This window comes from Emydura macquarii, unplaced genomic scaffold (genome assembly GCF_026122565.2).
Source record: "Emydura macquarii macquarii isolate MOO-44397 ecotype Brisbane River unplaced genomic scaffold, CSIRO-AGI_Emac_v2 contig_2207, whole genome shotgun sequence".
Lineage (NCBI taxonomy): Eukaryota > Metazoa > Chordata > Testudines > Chelidae > Emydura > Emydura macquarii.
The window spans coordinates 732,675-756,787 of NW_027132344.1; the positions used below are offsets into that span (position 1 = coordinate 732,675).

At 41.0% G+C, this 24,113-nt stretch overlaps 1 protein-coding gene across 8 annotated transcripts in view; it reads left to right on the forward strand.

Annotated features, from left to right (window-relative positions):
• HERC2 (HECT and RLD domain containing E3 ubiquitin protein ligase 2) overlaps positions 1–24,113 on the forward strand; it is a 216,296-nt gene that overhangs the window by 86,150 nt on the left and 106,033 nt on the right. For 6 of the 8 annotated variants that reach the window (XM_067559971.1, XM_067559974.1, XM_067559977.1 and 3 more), the window contains 13 exons: positions 327–482; positions 757–942; positions 3,208–3,378; positions 3,488–3,591; positions 3,883–4,033; positions 6,266–6,480; positions 7,681–7,813; positions 7,919–8,046; positions 8,171–8,366; positions 15,191–15,327; positions 15,829–16,223; positions 16,340–16,491; positions 16,885–17,076. In XM_067559971.1, coding sequence (XP_067416072.1) covers positions 327–482; positions 757–942; positions 3,208–3,378; positions 3,488–3,591; positions 3,883–4,033; positions 6,266–6,480; positions 7,681–7,813; positions 7,919–8,046; positions 8,171–8,366; positions 15,191–15,327; positions 15,829–16,223; positions 16,340–16,491; positions 16,885–17,076 — 2,316 coding nt within the window. The remainder of the gene's footprint in view (positions 1–326; positions 483–756; positions 943–3,207; positions 3,379–3,487; positions 3,592–3,882; positions 4,034–6,265; positions 6,481–7,680; positions 7,814–7,918; positions 8,047–8,170; positions 8,367–15,190; positions 15,328–15,828; positions 16,224–16,339; positions 16,492–16,884; positions 17,077–24,113) is intronic. The other 2 variants (XM_067559975.1, XM_067559976.1) reach the window with 1 other exon arrangement.

Genomic DNA, 24,113 nt, shown 5'->3' on the forward strand with positions numbered 1-24,113 from the left:
CAACTTCCCTGAAGTCTCCCTCACACCAGGCTAGAAATGGCCCTTACATAGTTTAGGGGACTGAATGGTATTATAGGCCCTGGTGTTCTGATTGCAGGGTTTATTTAAATTCAGATTGGTCTGTGCTCTTAAAAAATCAGTACCTGGGACATAAACTTAATTCTTTATTAAATAAAAATTATTGTGCTGTTTTCTTAATTGAATGCTAATATTCAGGTGCTGTTTGAGGGGTTTGTAAATACTGTATAATCCAAAATGAAGCTTTTAGTTTATTTACTTAAATACAGTTATTTTGATTATTCTCTGTGCCCTTCTCTTTTTCATAGGTCCTGAACTTCTAGGAGTTGGTTCTCTGCTAAAAAAATACACAGCTCTTTTGTGCACACACATTGGTGATATACTACCTGTAGCAATCAGCATTGCCTCCACTAGTCACAGGCATTTTGCAGAAGTATCTCGTGTTGTGGATGGAGATTTAACAGGTACCTTTCTTTCTCTCCTGGAAAACCAGTTTGCCTACAAACATCTCATTTCATGATATTTCTGGGAATTTTGAAAAAGGGTTAAAAAAAGAAATCTTAAATTAAAAGTCTCTCCAAATTAAAAAGAGAAGATACAAGGAGGGACAAGTTAAAGGGAGAGAGAAAGCTGTCATTTTAAAGCAGTAAGTAAAAAGAATAAAGTGCTGTGGCTTAGCTCAAAAGTGGCATACCTATATCTGTTTCAACTTCAGTGTGAGTATTTCCTGTTTTCTAGGTGTTCTACTTCCAGAATTGGTGGTTTCTATAGTGTTGCTTCTCAATAAAAATGCTGGACTGATGCAGGAAGCTGGTGCTATCCCCCTGTTGGCTGGTCTGCTAGAGCATCTGGACAGATTTAATCATCTAGCCCCTGGAAAAGAAAGAGATGACAATGAGGATTTAGCATGGCCTGGAATAATGGGTATGTTCTACTTATTGAAAGCCGTTAGAACACTTAGTTGGGGATTTACATACAAGTTTTCTGATGCTAAGGCCAGACTAGAGACCAGTGCCACTGTAAGGTCTCCTGTGTAGCCGCTCTATGCTGAAGAGTGTCTCCTGCTGACATAGCACTGTCCACATCAGTGTTTCTGTAACTAAAACTTGTTAGTCAGGGGTGTAGATTTTTTTCACACTTCCGACCAGCGAAAGTGCTAGTATAGACATAGCCCAACACTCGTCCAATATTTAGAATTCACTCATGTGAAGCAAAGGGCAAGTTTTTTTAACAGTTGTATTCTTGAATTGTCTTTAACACCACTTCAGTGCTCTTGTGTGTCAGAACTTTTACATTTCCTTGTTTTATCAGAACTATTGTTATTATCATAGTGTTTACTGTGAAAAAAACTGAGTACATTATGTCAGTGATAAATGTAGCATGTTTTTAATAGTTGTATAACTTGTCTGTCAAAAGAAGGGTGGTTTGTTTGAGTAATTTCCATAATCATAGTTTAAACTAATTACTGAAGATGAGAGCATTTGTTTAAAACTATATAAGAAGGAAGGCTTAGTTTGGCTAATATGCTTAACACTTCTATTAAGACCTTGATTCAAAATTTTAATTTGGTAGCTTTTAAAAGTCTGTCCACAGAAAGCCACAAAATTTGGTATGATAGTTTCTGCAGAGTAGAGCATCAGGGTTGCCAAAGAGAGAGGGTGCTGCAAGTTAAGATTAGAGCACCATGAAAGCAGTTTTGTGCTGCCTGCCTGCTCTCTGCCTGGTCGTCTCCAGTACCATTTTTGTTGTTTCCTTTCATGAACATTAAATTCAACTATTAAATAGGTTCTTCTCCCTCTTTCCCACTCTCCCTTCCTTCCTTCCAGCCTTCTTTGAATCATACAAGTCATGACTGGTTTTTTTGGTTCTTTGAGATAAGTTGTTAGTCTTTTTCCAGCACTGGAAGTTTGTGATTAGTCTGTAGTAGGAGTCCCAGACTGGTACATAAGCTTGATGTCTATCAATTCACTTTGTGACAATTTGTGGAGAAGGTGGTACGTGAACCAAAAAGCTATTACCTGGTTCTGAATTGAAAGCACTGGAAAATAAAATAAGGATTTTTACATTAACAGTATTTTCATTGTTTGTGAAACTTAACATTTCTCAGTCACCTTATTACACCTTAGCACACTTTGTTGAGAAACTGCTTCAGAGGCACCTTTGCAGACTTCACAGTCCTCCCAGAAGTTCAGCTCTTTACCAGTGGCGTACAGAGTGCTCTTTACTACACGCTCCCATCTCCCATGCTAACGGTTAATATATTGTTCTCCTTGAGGAAGCATAACTGCTTCTAATTTATCTTTCTTACCATGGATTGATGAGGCACTCCACTGACTGCTGGTGCTGTGCCAATCAGAAGCTGATAATTTCCCTGAAATTTCTCAGAAACGTTAGCTAAGTTGTTTGTCTAATGAAATGGTAGAAGTCATTTTGTGTTGTGCTGAGCAGTGCTGCTGGCTCACTCAGCGATAGGCATTCTGGTCTGCGTCTTGGTCTGTGTGATTTTTTTTTTTTTTTTTTTTTTAGTTTTTTTGTACATTTCTCTCTCCCTTGTTGATTTTTCTAGATATGTCAGTTGAAAATTTATCTTCACTTGTGTGACAGTTTTGAATTCTGGCTGCAGCTGTGCCTTTACCACAGAGTCCTTTGTTTCCTCATGGTATATGACTTGAACTCTTTTAGAATGGAAAATTCTGTTGTCAGATCAGTGAGGGATTGCATTCTCCAAGATTGGAATAGCTAAATGACTCAGGCCTCAAACAAGTACTTTGACCTTGATTTTAATAATTTCCTCCACTTTAAAACCGCCTGTAAAGTGTCAAGAGATAGCGGCACCTCCATTCAGTCTAAACACCACCTTGAGACCAACTGAAGTCATAATTGTGATATACAGTGCTTTCCACAAAAAGGAAGTGAGGGTAGACACCTGGATTTGCTACAACTCTGTGAGGATGGACTATGCTGTCTGCTGGTGTGTGTTTTGGTATAAGTCTAAAGCTTATGGGAGTGTCTGCCAGTTATGTTTGTGGGAGACAAACTCCAGAGTGGGAGTCTAGGATAGTCCTTCACCTTCACAGAATGTGTAGTTTTATAAGATTACTCTAGCGCAGTTTTGTTAGTTTCTTTTAAAAATAGCATTGATAATAAAATTCATGCAAAATATAAAATGTTTTTGTTTTAAATCAATAGGTTCATTTTTTACTGGCCAGAGCTGCAGAAATAATGAAGAGGTAACACTTATACGTAAAGCTGATCTAGAGAACCACAATAAAGATGGAGGCTTCTGGACAGTTATTGATGGGAAAGTGTATGATATAAAGGATTTTCAGACCCAGTCTTTAACTGGGAATAGTATACTTGGTGAGTTTCAACTCCTGAATTAAAGGCACAAGTTTTTGTTTTGTTTTAAAATTAATTGCCATAAATAGCTGCTTAGATATTATAGAACGACTGCATTTTTTTTCCCTAGCTCAGTTTGCAGGTGAGGACCCAGTTGTTGCTTTGGAAGCTGCCTTGCAATTTGAGGATACAAGAGAGTCGATGCATGCCTTCTGTGTTGGCCAGTATATGGAGGTAGAAATATTCTAATATACTTTTGTAGCACATCATATAGTAGACTATATGGAGAAGTGAGTTGTTCAGCCTGTAGGGTTGATGCCAGTCTTAAACAAGGTTCGGAAGCAAAAACTTGAGTTACAAATGACTGTTGAGAGACAAAGTGTTGCACTTAATGAAATTTAGCTTATTATTTTATTAATAGTTTATTTCTTCAAAATGCGTTCATAGTAATAAAGGATAGATTTGTTTTTTAAACTTTTGTTGGAATTTACTTTTGGCCTTCAATTTGATATTTCTTCTGTTTAGCCTGACCAGGAAGTGATCACAACACCAGATCTTGGCAGTCTGTCATCACCTCTCATAGACACAGAAAGAAATCTGGGTCTTCTTCTTGGACTGCACGCTTCCTACCTAGCATTGAGTACACCGCTTTCTCCTGTAGAGGTTGAATGTGCCAGTAAGCAGAAGTTTATTTTCAGTTAAATTAGAAGTAACTGTTGGTGTACAAGACATCTGAATGTTAGCCATAATATGCTGGACCAGACTGTTGTAAATTTAATTTAATCAGGAACTTACCATTTTTTTTGCCTCACTTCCTTCTTGACAGCCTAAAGACCTCCTTGTTCTTCCTTTTACCAAGAGAACTCTTAGTGCACCAAAAAGTTCACTTTTCTCTGTTTGGCTGTTCCTTTCAGTTCTCTCTCTCTGTTGCAGACATGCAGTTCTCTTTCGCCGCAGTTTCTGTAACTGATTCATTTTTATTCAGGTGATTAAATGCCTGCTCTTTTGTGTATTTCCTTGCTTTGTAGCTTTCAGAACAGTGTGTTATGTGCTCTCTTCCCATTCTGACTTTTTCGACAGCAGATGAAGTGAGAGAAGAAATCCTTTATTATAGTTTCATTCCTTATCCTCATTATTCACTGTCTACCAGAAAAACATTAAATTGAAGAGGGATATCTTCTAAATCGCTTTGGTTTACTGGCCTGGAATTCTACTTTTGAAAGTCATTTATTTAGTTTTTGTAAGGGGGCCAACTATGGAACAACTAACAATTTTGACACTTGAATTCAAGTACATCAAATGGGGAAAAATTAGTCTTTGTCTATAGTTAGAGCCCTGCGAATCCACAGATATCTGCATCCACAGATGCAGTTGTATTGTTTACTATCTTTATGGATTGGATGTGGATCCAAATTTTTTTATCCACGCAGGGCTCTAGTTCAGCAGAGATTCTCAACTGGGGGTCTATGACCCCCTGGAGGGCTGTGGTTTTAGGGGGTCCGCCCATGGGGCTGAAGCCTGGAGCCCCACGTCCTGTTGCCAGAGCCCTGACGGGTCCCTCCTCCCCAGCGTGGCTGAAGCCCCAAACCCTAGCACCCCTGAGCTGCCCCAGTGGCACCCACCTGCCCCCAAACTGCCCTGGCGCCTGGTCAGGGCCCACCTATTTGCCCTGGCACACACCCAGAAAGCCCTGCTGCCTGCCTGCCTTCTCTTCTCTCCCCCTCCCCCCAATAGGGCTGAAGCTCCAGTGCCCCAAGCTGCCCTGTCAGTACCTGCCCAGCACCTGCCTATTTCCCCTGGTGTGTGCCCAGTCCCCTGGTCACCCCTTTTCCTCTAGTGCATGCCCAACACCATCAAGCCATCCTGACGCCTACCTTTCCCTCCCAGTGGGCATGGAAGCCTGGAGCCCTGAGTCCCAGCACACATCGCCCTCCCTCCCCATGCCTAGAGCCCCAGGCCCCATCTCCTTCCCCCTCTGAAGCCCTGAGTGCTCCCACTGCTCTAAAAGTGTGGGTGCGGATAAATATAAAAGGTGGAATGCTGGTCGGATACCCTTTAATTACCTCAGATGCCGATCCAAATTTTTTTATCTGCACAAGGCTCTATCTATAGTGCTGCAGAGTTATGCATGTGAGTAGTTCAATTGACTTCAGGGGGGCTACTGATGTGACTACACATACAAGACGTGGGATTGAGGCTTTTGTCTCACAACACATGCATCAAACTCTAATAGGCCTTCATGCTTCATTTATCAAATGTAGACACGTCTGGCACCCATCATGAGTTTTTAAAAGAAGGCTCTGATATCAAGCTATTTGTCCATCTTTGGGCAAGAATTGAACAAGATTAAAAGAGTGACTTGCTGATTATTTGGATAAAAACAGGACTATTCAGAGTTTTTTAATAGTTAATGGTAACAAAAAGACTATTGAAAGGGAGATTAAACCTCATGCTTTAAGGTTTTAACTGACCTCTTACTATTAGGGGTTAGGATGAGTCCTTCTTAGATAGGGTAGAGGAGCATATAATCCCATGTTGGCCTACTGTAGGGTCTCTTGCACCTCTCTCTGAAACATCTGGAGCTGGCTGCTGTCAGAGATGGCATATTGGACCAGATGGATGATTCTGATCCAGTATGGCTGTTCTTTGAATAGCTGATAAGATCTTCATGCCTTCATCATCGCTGATGGCCCTAGGTGAGAGTTAGCTCCCTGTAGTGGTTTGATTAAGATATTACCTTACTTAATTGAGAAATATTTTTTCAATTATTTTTTCTGATTAAACTTCATCAAAGAAGTATGAAAGACTGCTGAATTTACTCATGTTTGCAAGTAAATTTCATCTTTTGTTTCAAAGAAAGATTATTCAGTCTAGTGGCAAAACTGCATTTTGTTTTCCCTCTTGTTAGAATGGCTTAAGTCATCGATATTCTCTGGAGGTTTGCAGACCAGTCAGATACATTACAGTTACAATGAGGAGAAAGATGAAGATCATTGCAGTTCACCCGGAAACACTACCCCAAACAAATCAAAGCTATATTCACATCGACTAACGTTGAGTGACCATTCACAACCATTTCTGCAAGCCATTGCAGATAACAATGTTCAGGATCCAACTGTGAAGGTAAAATCTTTAGTCCTTTCTATACCAGGAAATAGTTTAAATTCTGACAGTAGTGTCAGCAACAAACCCCCTGAATTGTTGCTGGAAACAATTTAAAAGTTATCAGAAGTGAAACAAAAGCATTTTCAAATGTTATGGAAAGTGTAGTTGAGAACTGATAGTGAATTGAAATTGCTATATCAAGCACACCTTTCTTTAGGGATTTGGTAGCTTTTAAATTGTTTTCTGCAACAGGTCAGGCCTGCTTTATCTTGTAGTGCATTTTCAGTGAAAGGGGAAGCAGACAGCTGGAGTTTCTGTTGTGCTGTAAAAACTACCTCCAGCAAGTAGTTCCAAGTTACAGGTTAGGCAGTTGCATGTCAAGTCACCGTCACTAATATTTACATCCTAGCTAATTAATGATTGAATTAAAACTAATTTCTCTCTGTAGTTTTTCTTATGAATTCCAAGTGACTTAATATTAAATTTTATATTACATGAAAGGAAATTGAATATTGCATCTGTTTCATTTACACTCACGGTAGACCATGGTTATTACCAGTTGTGCTAAAATGAATTATCTCCTTGTCAAAGTGCGGTGTGCTGTGTGCTTAGTGACCCATATCTGTACCCATATTTCTCAGTTATATAGTCTCCTGCATTTTCACAGAGTTTTGGATTTTTATTTAATTGTGCAGTTATTTCTTAGTAGATATAGAATGATTATGCAAATCTTGTGCTCAGATTAATTACAACTCTCTGGACACCTCAGTATATCTACAGAAAAATGTCCATCTCCCTTTCTATTCCCCTGATTCCTATTGCAACCCAGTATCAAAATATAATTCAAAATAAATCAAAATATATTCTTAGGAGGAAATATTTAAACCTCAATTTAGGTGCCTAGTAAGCTGGAGAAGAGATCAGAAGCTGTGACAACTGTCATTGTTGCCACATTGTGTACGGTGAGCTTCTGATGGACGGTTGCCCTCATAGGAGTGACAGTATGGATTGCTTTTGGGTGTAATAGCTTGTTTGTACTTCTTGTAAACTAGGTGATTCATAGCCTTGACTGAGAAATATCTTGTCTGTGGCTTCTGAACGTATTTAGCCCAGGGTATGATTATGGGTTTTCACTTGAATGCTGGCTGTAATGTTCTACATTATCATACTAGAATAGTTAGATAGTTCTGTTTCTTTGACCTCTGTATTTGTTTGCAGGACTTTTTATGTCAAGTAGAGAGATACTGCAAACAATGTCACTTGACAACACCAATCACATTCCCTCCTGAGCATCCAGTGGAAGAAGTAGGACGTTTACTCTTATGTTGTCTTCTAAAGCATGAGGATTTAGGTAAGTAAATATAGCTGTTCCAGAACACTGTTTTTTTAAACTAACTTAACCCCACCACCCTCAATCTTAGAAATAGATATTCTTAGTGTTTTTTTTCTCATTAAGGTCATGTGGCATTGTCTCTTGTTCATCCTGGTACCCTTGGAGTTGATCAAGTCAAACACAGAGCCTTACCGAAATCTGTAGTAGATGTGTGTCGTGTTGTCTATCAAGCAAAATGTTCACTAATTAAGGTAAGCTTCCAACCAACTGCAGTCGGACTTCTCTTCAACCTTAATTATTACAAATGACAGTTGACCCCTTTATATTTTTATTCCTTTATTAAGTTTATAATCAATGTTTCCATTCTTGTTTTAGACACATCAGGAACAAGGACGCTCCTACAAGGAAGTCTGTGCTCCTGTCATTGAACGTTTGAGGTTCCTGTTTAATGAATTGCGTCCTGCAGTCTGCAATGACCTCTCCATAATGTCAAAGCTTAAACTTCTGAGCTCTTTGCCCCGATGGAGGAGGATAGCTCAAAAAATAATTCGAGAAAGAAGAAAAAAAAGAGGTTAGAGTATAGTGATACTGTAGTAAAACAAAATGAAAGAACCAACTCCCTCTCAAAGCTTTGTACATCTAAGTGACATCTTTTTGTTAGGAAACTAAGGACACTTGGGTTTTATTGAAAAATCAGGTCCACTAGCTTTTTACTGTACTTTGGCAAACTCTTCTAAAGAGAAAGCGAAATACTAATTTCTGGACAAAAGACAAGGTGAACTAGTCTAGAAATTAAGGTTAGAGTGCTGCTTGTTTCCTGCTTTCCTGTTCATTTAAAAAACCTGTACATCTCAATCTCACTGAATTTGGTTTGACATCGTTTGACTTAAAATGGGGTCCTTTTCATGTAAAATGATTTGATAAATAACATATAGCTAGTGAGTTCCATTATAACACCCAATATGATTAAATTATAAAGTATTACTTGCGTTGTCTTTTAAAAATTTAAGCTTATCATAGAACATACCAAAACTACCACTGTTATTAATAATGTTTGTGCTTAATACTTTCCATGCTTCAAATTTGAATGTAAACATTTGGAGATTTTTCTGTATGTCTGTATAATGCTCCTACTCAGGAAGATGACAAATTTGGCACTTCTGAAAATTTTACCCTAAGTCCAATTTTCAAAAGTGACTGACTTAGAAGCCTGTCTTTCTGACAGTCCTTCACTTTTGAAAGTGGGACATCAGATTCCTAAATCATTAAGGTGCTTTTGAAATTTTTGCCCATAATGTATGCAGAATATATAATATTGGATCGTGCTATTTAATAATTAAATCATGTACCTTAAAATACAATCACTTGGTTTGTTTTTGCAGTGTAGTGTTTTGTCATCTTAATTTCCTTGAACATATTGATTGACAAGTTTATATGTAATCATTGTAGCAGAAGTTGCATACTAAAAGATAGTGAATTATCTGACTGGATAATGCTGCAGTGGGTATCGAAGAGAATCCCCACATCTTATGTGTCAAGAAACAATGCTAGAATAATTGACTAACTTGAAGCACTGAAGTCAGTTTTTTTTAATATCGCTTCTTTACAACTGAAGCAAACTGCCCATTTTAGGTTTAAGGTGGACTTTTTTTTTCTTTTACCCTGGAATAGTTTCAACAGCCACTTCAGAGTTGCTGTATGTCTGACCAAGTCTCTGGTTTTTGGGGTTAGAACGTAATCTTTCCACAAGATTGCCAAGGAGTCTGGTATTTTTGCCTTCTAGCATATTGGAGGCGCAGTTTTAAATTAACATGAAGAAAAGACAGAAGTTCAAAAGTTGTAAATTTATAAGTGGTGCAGCCAGGGTTTAGTGTGGGTGAGAGGTTCAAAGTGGCCAGCTCCCAGAGGGACATGTGAGTGAGAACTTGAGGTGACCTTGCTAGTCTGTGGAAAGAAGGGGAGACCTTTGTCTGAAAACTAGGGGTTCAGTTGAAGGGGGCCAACCCTGAATATTGGTTATTTGTGATGAGACTATTTAACATTCCACTGGACCCAGATAAATGCCTGGTATTTGAGGAGTGGAGGATTAGCCTTTTCCAAGTTAAAAGTTAACAACATTGTGTCCTTCTGCTTTAAAATCCCTTTTGTGTCCCTTTTGTTCTTCTGCATGTCTTGATCAGTATCTCAGCCTCAGGGACACTGTAGTTTCTTTGCAGTACAATTGGTATCAAGGCTTGTCTTCATTGAAACTGTTAGCTCGCTAGCTAACTGCTAGCTCAAGTGAGAGTGGCCACATTGTGAAACAACACAAGCTACACAGTGATTTGATTAGCAGCAGCTGAGTCATGCTAGTTTGAATGTAGCCGCATACTCTGTGCAGCATGTGTCTTCAATCTGTAACTTGTGATGGGCCAGTTAACTCAAGTTTAAAGCACCGGATAACTCGAGCTAGAGATTTTTTGTTTGTAGATGTATCAGGTTAGGATCAACACTTGAGTTACACCTTGAGAAACCATTGCAGTGTTAGCAAGCCCTTAGAGAGCACTGTACTTCGTTTAATAACTCTGGGTTGCTTTCAACCTTCTTTCATTTGCGGATGCCTAAAAACTTTTGAATGGAGGTGCAGACCCCTCTGGAAATTTTAGACATAGTCTGTGGACCCCCTTTGATCCACAGACCACAGGTTGAAAGCCACTGCTCTAGGTTATATGGTTGCCGCTTGATAATACTGACTGAAAGATTAACAGATTCTTGATTTTTTCGGGGAAGCAAATGTGTGCTTCATTTACGTTGGTCAGAATAGTCCCCTCTGAGAACACAGCTTCACATCTGACAATGTGACCAGCAGTAGTGGGAATTATTTATTATTGGATGTTCGGAGTAGATGTGATAACTTGTTTTAAAGATTTTGACCTCTAAAACAAGTTGGATGAGTTGAAACACTGACACTTTGTCAGATTTTTTGATACTTTTAAGTGTTGGATGTGATTTATGTTGTTTACACTCTGACATCCTGATATCAACTTTATTTTATTTGATAACTTCCCAAACCTTACGTTGAGAATCTGATGCTTCTATTTCTTGATGTTTTGTATGGCACTGAATTGGCTCAGTGCAATGGTAATTATTAATGAGAAATGTGTTCACAAACCATTCTAAGAACTTGGCATGGATAGGCTATTTCACAATATAACTTAATCCTCAACTGTCTGTCTTGATTACAGCTGCTCAATATTTTCCTGGGGTTAGCAGCTTCAATCAATATAATAGTTGTGGAGTTTAATCTACTATAGAATACCTTCCTTTTTCTTGATCTATGAAGACTTCTAGCAGCAACTACTGTGTAAAAGAGTGGGTTGATATTTAGAGGATATTTTTTCTAAATATTTAAATTATATTTTGTGGTTTTATTTTTTGTCACCTTGCCAAATGGAAAAACAGTTTTCCATCTAAATACCAACATTTATAATTCCTTTTACGTATTAGTTGATAGGAAATTTTCCTATTACTTTTTTTGTTTAATTCAACAGTAGGTGAACTTTTGGCACAAATTTGAGAATAACTTTTTACTTAGGTACAGTTTGTCATCAGAGAGGCTGACAAACCGCAACACGGCTTTAAAAAAAAAAAAGGGGGGGGGTAGATATTTAATACATAGTGCCTGGAGAACTGTACCCATTATACTAAAATAATTTTAGGACTTATCATAGTTTGAGTTAAGATATTTGTTGCTTCCATTTTTTACCACACTATTTGACTGGTGTGGTGACACAGAATCAATGGTAGTATCATGCAGCTAATATTTTATATTGGTTAAAGATGCAACATGTGCAAGTAAAACAGCTCCCCCCATATAACTGCATGACGACGTATGTTAAGAAGATCAAAGGCTCCTATTTGAAATAATGTGACCTGCACACTTATGTGAAATATTTGTTCTTTGAATGCTTGCTCATGTCCATTTCCATGTAGGTGTGGCTCGCTGCATGCACTGTCGCTCGAAGCTTTTTCCCTAGTGATATGTACTGTGTTGGCTCTGGTGGCCCCTGGATTGGCGCCTAGATGGTGTGGTTATATAGGCAGCTGCCGCCCCACCGTTCCCTCAGTTCCTTCTTTCCATCGGTGATGGTCGCTGAAACACTGTTCTTCACTCGCTGTGCAAGTGATTCGCGGCAGTGGTTGTGCCTGTAATTAGATGTTAATACAATGTAAATAGTTAAGTAAATTGAATTTAGATTGGTTTAGGTACTTAAGATTTCCACACTGCAGGGCTAGCTCATCTAGGGCACTAGGTATGCCTCAATTCCAGAGCTTTCCACAGTGTGCAACTTGCCCGAAGAAAATACCAGTAAGCAACCTGCATGACGTGCCTGGGAGAGAGGCATGTCCCAACAAAGTGCTGCATTTGTAAGAACTTCAGGCCCAGGACCAAAAGGGACATGGACAGTAGACTAAAGTTCTGCCTGATGGATGCTGCACTTCACCCTATGTCGGAGTGACAACCTGACCAGGCACTGTGCACCTCCTTGGTTAGGAGTTCACTGGCCTCAATCAGAACTGGAAAGGAGTTGGGTATCCCTGGCACCTAAGTCCACCAAGCACTGTGCCAGTTCCCTGGCGGTGAGAAATTTGGCACCACTGTTCCCCATCACTGGTGCCAAAGAGGAAGCTGAGGAAATCGGACTGGGGACACTCCCCAACAAGGAAGAACATGGAGAGAGTGAGACCTGTAGTAGATCATTGTCAGCCAGTCGGCAGTGTTGACTTTGGCCCCAGAGGTGGAACCGTTGAGTCTGGTGCGCATGGACTCACCACAGAATGAAATTAAACTCTGGCAGCAACATCAACGCCAGAGGCATATGAGGCAGTGAGGAGTCTCTTGACCCTCCCAGCACCTCCATCTTCTTCAAGCCGGGACCCAGGAGGGGCAGCTCTGACACAAGAGGGTGTCTTATGGAGACCAAGCCAGCAAAGATGGTGAGGCACCGACCTCCATCTCGCCCAGCCTCGTGAGCCTTGACGCTGTGACAGTTGCTCGTGTGGCACAGGTTGCGGTCATGGCACTGCTCGCTGTCATGATACCGATCCATGGCACCAAGGGGCATGGCGCCTCTCTGGTCTCATAGACTATAAGACTCAGACTATAAGATCAGAAGGGACCATTATGAATATCTAATCTGACCTTTTGCACAACTCAGGCCATAGAACTTCACCAACCCACTCCTCTAAGAGACCACTTAACCTAAGACTGAGTTATTGAAGTCCTCAAATCATGATTTAAAGACTTCAAGGTACAGAGAATCCACCAGCAAGTGACTTGTGCCCCATACTGCAGAAGAAGGTGAAAAAACCCCAGGACCTATGCCAATCGGCCCTGGGGGAAAATTCCTTTCTGACCCCAAATATGGCTCTCAGTTAAACTCTGAGCATGTGGGCAAGACTCACCAGCTAGACACCCATAAAAATGCTCTGTAGTAACTCAGACGTACCCCATCTAACATCCCGTCACAGGCCATTGGGCATATTTACCACCAGTAGTCAAAGATCAGTCAATTACCAAATTAGGCTGTCCCATCATACCATCCCCTCCATAAATTTATGAAGCTCAGTCTTGAAGCCAGCTAGATTTCTTGCCCCCACTGCTTTCCTTGGAAGGCTGTTCCAGAACTTCATTCTCCTGATCGAAGAAACCTTCATCTAATTTCAAGTCTAAACTTCCTGATCGCCAGTTTATATCCATTTGTTCTTGTGTCCATGTTGGTGCTAAAGTTAAGTAACTTCTCTCCCTCCCTGGTATTTATCCTTGTGATATATTTAGAGAGAGCAATCATATCTTCCCTCAGCCTTCTTTTGGTTAGGCTGAACAAGTCAAGCTCTTTGTCTCCTCTCGTAAGGCAGGTTTTCCATTCCTCGGATCATCGTAGTAACTCTTCTCTGCACCTGTTCCAGTTTGGCTTTATCTTTCTTAAACATGGAAGACCAGAACTGCACACAGTATTCCAGATGAGGTCTGACCAATGCCATGTATAATGGCACTAACACCTCCCTATCTCTATTGGAAATACCTTGACTGATGCATCCTAGGACCACATTAGCTTTTTTCATGGCCACATCACATTGGTGGCTCATAGTCATCCTGTGATCCACCAATATGCCCAGGTTCTTCTCCCCCTCTGTCACTTCCAACTGATGAGTCCCAAGCTTATAGCAAAATTGCTTGTTGTTAGTCCCTAAATGCATGACCTTACACTTTCCACTATTACATTTCATCCTATTTCTGTTACTCCAGTTTACAAGGTCATCCAGATCTTCCTGTATGATATCCCGGTCTTTCTCTGTATTAGCAATACTTCCCAACTTTGTGTCATCCGTAAACTTTATTAGCACATTCCCACTTTTTGGGCCAAGGTCAGTAATAAAAAGGTTAAATAAGTTTGGTTCCAAGATGGATCCCTGAGGAACTCCACTAGTAACCTCCCTTCAGCCTGACAGTTCACCTTTCAGTATGACTCATTGTAGTCTCCCCTTTAACCAATTCCTTATCCACCTTTCAATTTTCATATTAATCCCCATCTTCTCCAATTTAACTAATTCCCCATGTGAAATCGTATCAAATGCCTTACTGAAATCTAGGTAAATTAGATCCACTGCATTCCCTTTGTCTAAAAAATCTGTTTTCTTGAAGAAGGAGATCTGGTTGGTCTGGCATGATCCCCCTGTGCACTATGTGTCTTCAACCCGCTCTCCTACACCTCTGTTGGAGTATTCGGCAAGAAGGACCAAGGGGGTGGTGGGGTGGCAGTTGCCTATAGGCTTATGGGGCACCATGAAGGCATCACTCCAGGGGGCACCAGAGCTGACCCAACATGTACCACTAGGGAAAAAGCTTCCGGCAATGGTACACGTGGCGCGAGCACGTCTACATAAGAATGGATATGAGCAACACATCTTGAAGAACAGTTATGGGAAGATTAGGAATGGTTTTATTTACCCTTGGGCTAACCATTATCTGTATATTTAAGTAATGCATTTCCCAGCTAGTTGTTTCCAATGCCATATAAAGATATGAAAGGCAAAATACCTTGTGTTTTGGGTCACAGATTTTTAATTTTGAGTTTGTTCTGTTTGATGCTGTCCTACATTTTCAGAGTTGTATTTTTTTTTAAAAAAAACCTCTTATGACTCTAGAAAACTGAAGTTTTTAATGGCAAAGTATTTCAAAGATGGTATAACACAAACCATCTGCAACAATAATTTGGTTTAATGGTGTGTTTAAATCAATTGGACACCTTTTATAATCAGCTTTTATATTTTTTACTATAAAATAGAATACACGATTACCTTAGCATGCAAATCTAAATCTTTCCAATGTAGAGTCATTTTTTTTATTTCTAGTGCCAAAAAAATCAGAATCTGCTGACGTGGAAGAATCCAAAATTGGAAATGAGGAGAGTGACTTAGAAGAGTCATGTGTTTTACCCCACAGTCCTGTGTCTGTTGATAAAAGACCCGTACCAGTCAAGTCACCCAAGGTAGAGTATCCAGCTACTGAATTGCTTCTGAACAAAAACACACTTAGAAAAACCTTAAGGCCGTGAATGGCATGATATCACGATCCAGAAATTATGGCAGCCACATTTGAAATGCACTGCTTAATATCAAGTACAGTATGGCTACTTCATGTTTTAATAAAATTTGTAGTGTAGTTTTAAAACAAGATTGCATACCATGAGCTCTGATTCGCCAGAGAAAAGCTTCCTCCAATTTGTTATTTAAAAGAACTTTTACTCCTTGACTTCACTTCAGAATAAATCAAGCCAGTTGCTTTGTCCCTTTGAGTTCCAAGGCATTTGAAACGACACCTAATATATCTATGAGCATGGTATTCATTACATCAATGAGTCTTTTCCTTAGTTTGAAGTCTAAGATTTTAAAATATTTTTTTAAATTTGGACATAGGAGCATATGTAGTACTCTCAGCTTGTTTTCTTAATCAAGTAATTTGCTTAATTTAATACTTTCCCATTTAACAGGATAAATGGCAACCACTTCTGAGCACGGTTACAGGTGTTCACAAATATAAATGGCTGAAGCAAAATGTCCAAGGTTTGTATCCCCAATCTGCTCTCCTCAACACCATTGTTGAATTTGCACTGAAAGAAGAGCCAGTGGATGTAGAAAAGATGAGAAAATGTTTGTTAAAACAGGTAAAATGGGTTTTCATGTTTAAGCAATTACACAAACATTTATTTATTTATTTATTTACTTACTTACTTACTTACTTATTGCAGTTAGAAAGAGCAGAAGTTCGTTTGGAGGGGATAGACACAATTCTGAAACTGGCCACTAAAAGCTTCTTGCTCTCATCTGTGCAATATGCTATGTTCTGTGGATGGCAGAGGCTTATTCCAGAGGGGATCAATATAGGGTAAGCAGGTTTTTTCACTTCTAATCTATGTTTCTGACTGAGTGGGGGGACTGTAAAATAATCTTTCCTTTTTCTCACTCTCTTCCCTCCTCTCCCCCCCCGCCCCTTAAATAAAGGGAACCGCTCACAGACTGTTTGAAGGATGTTGATCTGATCCCACCATTTAATAGAATGCTGCTGGAAGTAACTTTTGGAAAGTTGTATGCGTGGGCTATTCAAAATGTCCGGAACATCTTGTTGGATGCTAATGCCAGATTTAAAGAACTAGGTGAGCTTTAGTCTTAGCCTTAGTTTACTGATGTTGAATCAAAAAACTCTACTTGTACTAGCTGAACAGCACATTTTAATGTCTTACTCTTCTTGCTGTTGAATATTTCTATAGAAGTGTGTCGTTCCTCCCCCCCCCCCCCAAATTAAGATGACTTTCCAATATTTAGGAAAATGTTCTTGGTTTCCTAATTTGGTTATTTAAGTGCTGTAACCTATCACTACTCTATATATCTTGGAACTTTCATTTGCGGGTTCCTAAAACGAACGATAAAATAGAATTATTTTAAATGGTCAAGCAATGAAATTTATAATCTATTTAACTGTAGCTCTTATGCATTAATTTGCTCTGCATTATTTATATTTACTAAAAGGTATACTAATTCTTAACCAGGTATCCAACCTGTTCCTCTGCAAACCATTACTAATGAGAGTGCTGCCGGACCAAGTCTTGGGACTATTCCACAGGCACGTTTTTTGTTGGTCATGCTCAACATGCTGACCCTACAGCATGGTGCCAACTCCTTGAACCTCCTTCTCAACTCTGGCATGCTAGCATTGACGCAAACCACACTGCGGCTAATAGGTATGAAATCTTCCAGATTTTTGTTTGTAAGAATGCATACATTTTGAAAAATGAATTATTTCATAGGTTTTAAACTTCCATTGCATGGTAAGTAGAAGGACAGCTTCACTGGTTAAGAACTGGTGATCTGAGCCACTTAGCCATACTTCTGCCCAGTCTGTAAAAACATGCGCCAGTGAAGTGGAGGGTGACAGGGAGAGCTTAAATTGACACATGCTCCTTATCTCGGCTGAGACTTGATGAGCATTATGAAGAATTTTTGACAGTTCTTGTTACAATCTGTGAGAGCTATAGGAATACTTCAGTGGGACTTGTTAAAACTGTATTGTCAGTTTGTTTCTCTAAGAGCTTCCTGTCTACACAAAGATTGGAGGCAATTTTAGCATTTTGGCTGAAAGCTTCAGTCACTTGATTCTTCATACTTCTGCTGAGTTAGGTATAATAGTTGAAGCTCTGTCTGGAGAAAAAAGAAACCAAAAGCAGGAAACAGTTATTCTGGCAAGTTTGTTTAAACGTTTCAGGTCCTTTTTTAAAACTACATAGACAGCAAAGGAAAAAACTATGTTTCTGGAGCATTCCTTTCCATGCTGTCACTACCCCCAAAGTACTGCTTCAGCAGTCTCCAGTGGTGGAATTACACCATTCTTGCTCATAGTCTGCATCTCTATCCATCATGTTGTCAAAATATCCCTATGCATCATATTCATTTTGTTAGGTTGAGAGCTGGGAAGGAAGGCCTCTCCAAAGCAGGCCTCTTTAATAGAATGGAAAAATCACACTATTCACCTTTAGTTCTTTGCAGATGGTTAAAGCAAACCCAAATCTTGGCAGCAAAAGCTTGTCTCCTTTCAAGGTCTCACCTACTGGAGGAAAACTTCATGTTTCTTTTAAGGATAAACATCTGCCATATTGAGAGAACTTACTACTTTCCCCAATGAAGTGAGACTGTCACTCTTGAAAAGAGCTTGCAGAGCTGTAACTTAGGGAATTTGCTCTTCTGCCCTCACCGTCCCAATTATTTGTGGATGAACAGAGTGAGGGCTTATCTTAACAAATGTATTGCCCCTCATAGAAGTTTTTTCCTCAGTGTACAGTTCCCCCTCCTGTATAACTATAAGTGGTTGTATTTCTTCCACCAGTGCTCCCACTATGGAAGAATGACTCAAGGTGAGGAATTAAATATTAACCATCATGGAAAATTCCCTCCTTACTAAAGAAAAATTAAGACTGTTTGCATGGATTCAGAGCAGGAAGAAGAGGGGAAAAAAAATTCAGAATTGTCTTTTTATGGACATTCTAGCACTTCCTTGTGAAGTGTTTGATGCTGGCAACTGACTGAGTCAAACTACCAGACTAGATGTAAACATAGGAATTGCCATACCAGATTAGACCAATGGTGTAATATATATAGGCAGACTACTGAATGTATAGAATCAGATTTGAATGGAGAAAAATTCTGATAAGGGTAAAAGTCAACTGGTAAACAAAATAACTTTAGGCTTTAGAGCCTTGATTCAGTATATATAGACGTGGCTTCACTAGCTAATGATGGGGTTTCTATTGAGTTCTGTTATGGGGTCTTTTTCTCCAATTAATTAAGTAGATTGGGAGTTTGAATGCATGGTGAGATGGGAGTGTGAAGCTTCTCTGGTTTGCCTGTTAGTCTCAGAATACTTCAAGAATATTGACCCACAAACCCGTGAGGATATTCTTTGATTCCTCACTGTTTTGTTCATCATAAAGTCTCAGGAGCTAAATTTTCCATAGGTAGATGTCAGTTGTTGGCTGCGTGTGTGTTCTTCCAGTGGGTATGCTGTCCAGCTCTGCGCAGGTAGCCGATACAGCAGACCACAGTTGGATTAACCGATAAGACCAGGGATCCTTTTCTGTATTGAAAGTACCCGGACAAGTTTATTGCAGACGAGGCATGGTAGAGAATGCTCTATATGTGCTACAAGTACGCTTATACATATATGCTGGTGACAATGGACTGGCTCAGTGAACGGTGGGACTTTCCGTTCCTCACTTGGCCAGACAAAGACGGTCCATTATAGACCCTCTTTTATCTTGCATATTGCCTCTGACGTGGTAAAATACCACACTTCACCTTGCACAGGATGGTTTGATCAAAATATCTCTATCCACCACTTTGTTACAACATCTCTATCCATCATATTGTCAAAATATCCTTATCCATCATATTCTAAAGACATCTCTATCCATCACGTTGTCGTCCTGACCTGAGAGAGGGATCAGTGTGTCCTCGTTATCTTCGAGCAGTGAGCTTGTATCATTCCTGGTATCGGGATGTTCTGGTACCACCTTTCTGAAATGTGCTTGCTGAGTGTTCTGTGCCTGGTACTACTTTAGGAATGTGTCTTTTTTGCAATAACAGATCTGTTCTTGCTAGTTTCTCACGCATTCTGTGGGTAGTATAAATGGTGCTGTGCGGTCTGGCCACCCTCAGTTCCTTTTCTACCATCTATGGTCTGGAGCGGAACTTTAGCAGAGCCAGTTTTTCTCCTCCGAAACCTCGTTACTTACCTTTAAATTAGATAGCTAGATTTTGTTTCCTCTTTTCTCCTCCTCCTTTTTTTTCTTTGTCCTTTCCTTCTAAAAACAAAAAAAAACCCAAAAAACCTCCCAACCCCCCTCCCCTTTTCAACTACTATACTTCTACTATACAGCTCTTAGTTTAGAGTAGCATTTCATCTCACCTTCCCTTCCCTATAGGGAGGCTAATCAGTCACCCCTATGCCGGCTCCACCAGGTTTAAGAGGTGCCTATTGTATGGGACTGCCTTTTCATTAACAGATGGCCACACACATTGTATACGCTGTCTGGAAGAGGGGCATATTCCCCACAGGTGCTCCTACTGCCTCTGTCTCAAGCCAAGAGTGAGAAAGGATGGGGACCTTAAACTAAACCTCATCCTAATGGAAAAATCCCTTCGTCCAGCATCAGACCCGGGCTCTCAGTCCAACCCAGAGAGACCTGCATGGTCGGATCAGCAAGATATTCCACCAACCAAGAGAAAAACATCATCTGACTGGGCTGAGGGTATGAAGAGAGGCACGCCATCTTCAGCATCTGAGGCTCGAGCCTCCAGAATTCCATCCCTGGCTAGGTGCGTGGTGTCGATGGCTTCTGATAGGGGTCACAATGGCGACCTGTCCCCTTTAGTCTCTAGTGAAAGATCTGTCCCCATAGTCTCTAGCCACAAATACTTTGGCACCGATGACACCTTCAGCATCAAAAGCCTTGGCGTCGTCAAAACCCTTGGCACTGAAAGGAGCTGTGTCGCCCAAAGCCCCGGTACCGACGAAAATCTTGGCGCTGATAAAAATCCCGGCACCAGCGAAAGCCTCGGCCCCAATTTAAAAACAACGGCGCTGACATCAGCTGCGCTACCACCTCCAAGCAGACCTTTAGTGCCATCTGCTGACCACACTGCGACACATCCTCTCACGCCATTGATGCCTTATATACCACAAAAATTCAGATATTCTTCGGATCTAAGAGTACCTGACACCCTGGAATTTCTACTTCTGAGATGTACCATACCACAAGTCTCACCATCTCCTAACTCCAGTCACACGTCATTCTTGCCTGCAGGCACTGCTCCTCCATTTTCTAGCGATGTTGAAGAAGAGGAGGTGGAAGATGCAGAATCTATCACACCATCAACTTCGGGCCAGTTTCCACTGGTCCCACCTGCCTTACCCCTCAACATCTCAAGGAACACAGTCTTGGCATGGTCCCCATTGGATGCAGCCTCATATTCCCCTCCCACCAACTTGGCTCTGCTGGAATCCATGGGCCATGTATAGAGCTCAGTTTGGCAACCCTCCACTACCGCAACAGGTACAATGCCCACCATCCATCCCATCCTCGATTATCTGCAGACCTCCTCAGACTCAAACACAAGAACAACAAGAGGAAGAACAGGAGGATGAACAAGACCAAGAGGCTCACCTATGCTACATTTCTCATCATCCTCACCAGATGAGGCCGTTATGCCACCTCCCCCATGGCAGCCGATGACTTTAAACACTTCCAAGAAATATTCTGTAGGGTTGCTGATGACTTAAATGTACAATTGGAGGAGGTCAAGGAGCAGCAACACAAATTTATTGACATTCTCCACACCTCTTCTACTTAAAAAAATCGCTCTACCCATTAATGGGGCACTCCTGGAACCAGTCAATCTCCTATGGCAGACCCCAGGTTCTGTTCCCCCCACATGAAAACGGGTGGATAGAAAATATTACGTGCCAGCAAAAAATGCAGAATTTTTGTTTTCTCATCCTATCCCAAATTCTCTTGTGGTGAATGCTGTTCATGAGAAGAATCGTCCATACCAATCCCGATCTACCCATTTTGATAGGTTGAGTCACTTTGTCTCTGTTTGACAGAAAATCCTTTTCTGCAACAGTCCAGTTTCAGATTTCCAACTACAAGGCCCTCATGGCCAAATACAACTATAAGAATTATTCCAAACTGGAGGAATTATGTCAGGACCTCCCACAGGCAAAAAAAAATAAATTTTTGCATCTGATTTCAGAAGGTCATCTTATAGCATGCCCAGCTCTACAGCCCAGGACTCGGCTGATATGGCAGCCAGATGAATTGCCACTGTTGTAGTAATGAGACGTGCATCCTGGCTACATCAATTGGAATTCCCAAAAGAGGTACAAATGATGGTTGAGGACCTACCATTCAGAGGCCAAAAACTTTTTTCAGAGCACACGGACAACTCTTTACATTCTCTGAAGGATTCCAGGGCCACACTGAGATCTTTAGGCATATACACCTTGCAACTGAAGAGAAGATTGGGAAAATATCCAGATCCAGACCGCAACCATACTACACACATAGACAATTTGATAACCAACCCCGCCACCAATGCCCTTCGAATAACCACAGCAAACATAGACAATCTCTTGCACAAGGGGCTACATCCCGTACATCTTCTAGCAAACAAGTTTTGAAGGTGTGGTTGAGGGTCTGAGAACACCCCCTTTGTCCCAGTTTACACTGCAAGGAGACCATCAGTTTGTCAACAGGCTAGCTTCATTCCTAGTATCCTGGAAGCTTATTTCGGACCGCTGGGTCTTGGAAATAGTCAAGGAAGGTTATTCCATCCACTTCTTAACGTTACCATCCTGCCACCCTGTTCCCCATCCCTCTTCAGGGACCCCTCTCACGAGACGATTCTCAGGGAGGAACTGAACCACCTTCTACAATTGTGAGCCATAGAATCAGTCCCCACACAACACAGGGGCAGAGGTTTGTACTCCTATTACTTTTTGGTTCTGAAAACATCCGAGGGTGGCACCCTATCCTGGACCCCTGCAATCTGAACAAGTTTGTCCAACTACAACACTTCAAGATGGTCACCGTATCCACCATCATACCAGCATTGGAACAGGGAGATTGGTTCTTGGCTCTCGACGTACAGGATGCCTACTTCCACATCGCCATACATCCTGCCCACAGACGCTTCCTAAGGTTCAATGTCAACAATGACAGTGTAAGATTCTACTCTTTGGCTTGTTGACAGCACTGCGGGTTTTCTCCAAGGTGCTAGTGGTGATAGCAGCCTACCTAAGGAAGATAGGAATGACCATTTTTCCATACTTAGATGATTGACTCCTCAAAGCTCCATCTGAGGTCGAAGCCCTTCAAGCAGTTCACACAGCCATGAATACCTTCAACAATTTGGGCCTCCACATCAACCTAGAAAAATCTGCTCTAAGACCTATTCAGATACTGGAATTTATTGGCGCTCAACTCGATTCCATATGAACCAAAGCCTTTCTACCACCCCACAGATTTGTGGCTCTAAAGGACCTAATTTCCAGTGTCGTCTTATGTCCTCAGGTATCAACACACACGTTCAGCTTGTCGGACATATGGCAGCAGCCACATTTGTAGTAAGACATGCCAGGCAGCATATGCGCTGTCTCCAAGGTTGGCTGCATACAATATACGCTCCCCACAGACACAACATCCAGAAACTGTTATCAGTGCCAAGACTGGTCAAAGACTCCTTACTCTAGTGGATGAACCCCAGCAATGTTTGCACAGGGTCCTCTTCCTTCAACCATCTCTTACTATGATTCTAACCACCAATGCCTCACTCATCGGTTGGGGAACCCACCTACTAGAACACAGGACTCAAGGCGGATAAATACTGAGTCCACTCTTCATATCAACCTTTTAGACCTAAGAGCTGTTCGCAGTGCTTGCCAACGTTTCCTGCCAGTATTTGGACACCAAACAGTAAGAGTAATGACAGACAACTCCGCCTGCATGTTTTATATGAACAGACAGGGGGGAGTGAGGTCCCATTCTCTGTGCTCGGAAGCAGTCAAACTGGAATTTTTGTATCCGCCACAACATCTCCATTTTAGCTGCATACCTGTCCGGACAGAATAACACCATTGCAGATATGCTAAGCTGAACCTTTTCCCAACAACACGAATGGGAACTGGACTTGAGTGTTATGTCCCATATTTCGCCAATGGGGTCATCGCACAATAGATTTATTCGCCATCCCACTGAACTCTAATCCACATTTCTACTCCAGGGCAGGACTGGGATGAGGATCAGTGGGATGTGTGTTCCTCATCTCTTGGAGCAGAACGCTGCTCCACGCATTCCTTCCCTTTCCTCTTCTATTCAGAGTCCTATGCAAGGTACAAGAAGATCAATCTCCCATCATATTTATAGCCCCAACTTGGCATATGGACATCTGTAGAAGTAAGTGTACCACACTTGTTGGGGCCAATTCATCAAACACCCTCAGCCATCGTGAATCCAGTCACAGGACAGTGGGCATATCCATCACCCCAATCCACAAACACTCCACCTGAAGGCATGGCTCCTTCTTGGTTCGATCCAGAAATAGAATGTCTAACCAAGAAAAATGTATCCTATAACATAGCAGGCGAGACACCACCCAACGCACAAACACCCAGAAATGGAACAGATTCCAAAACTGGTGTATCCCAAAACATATCCAGGTGACTGAG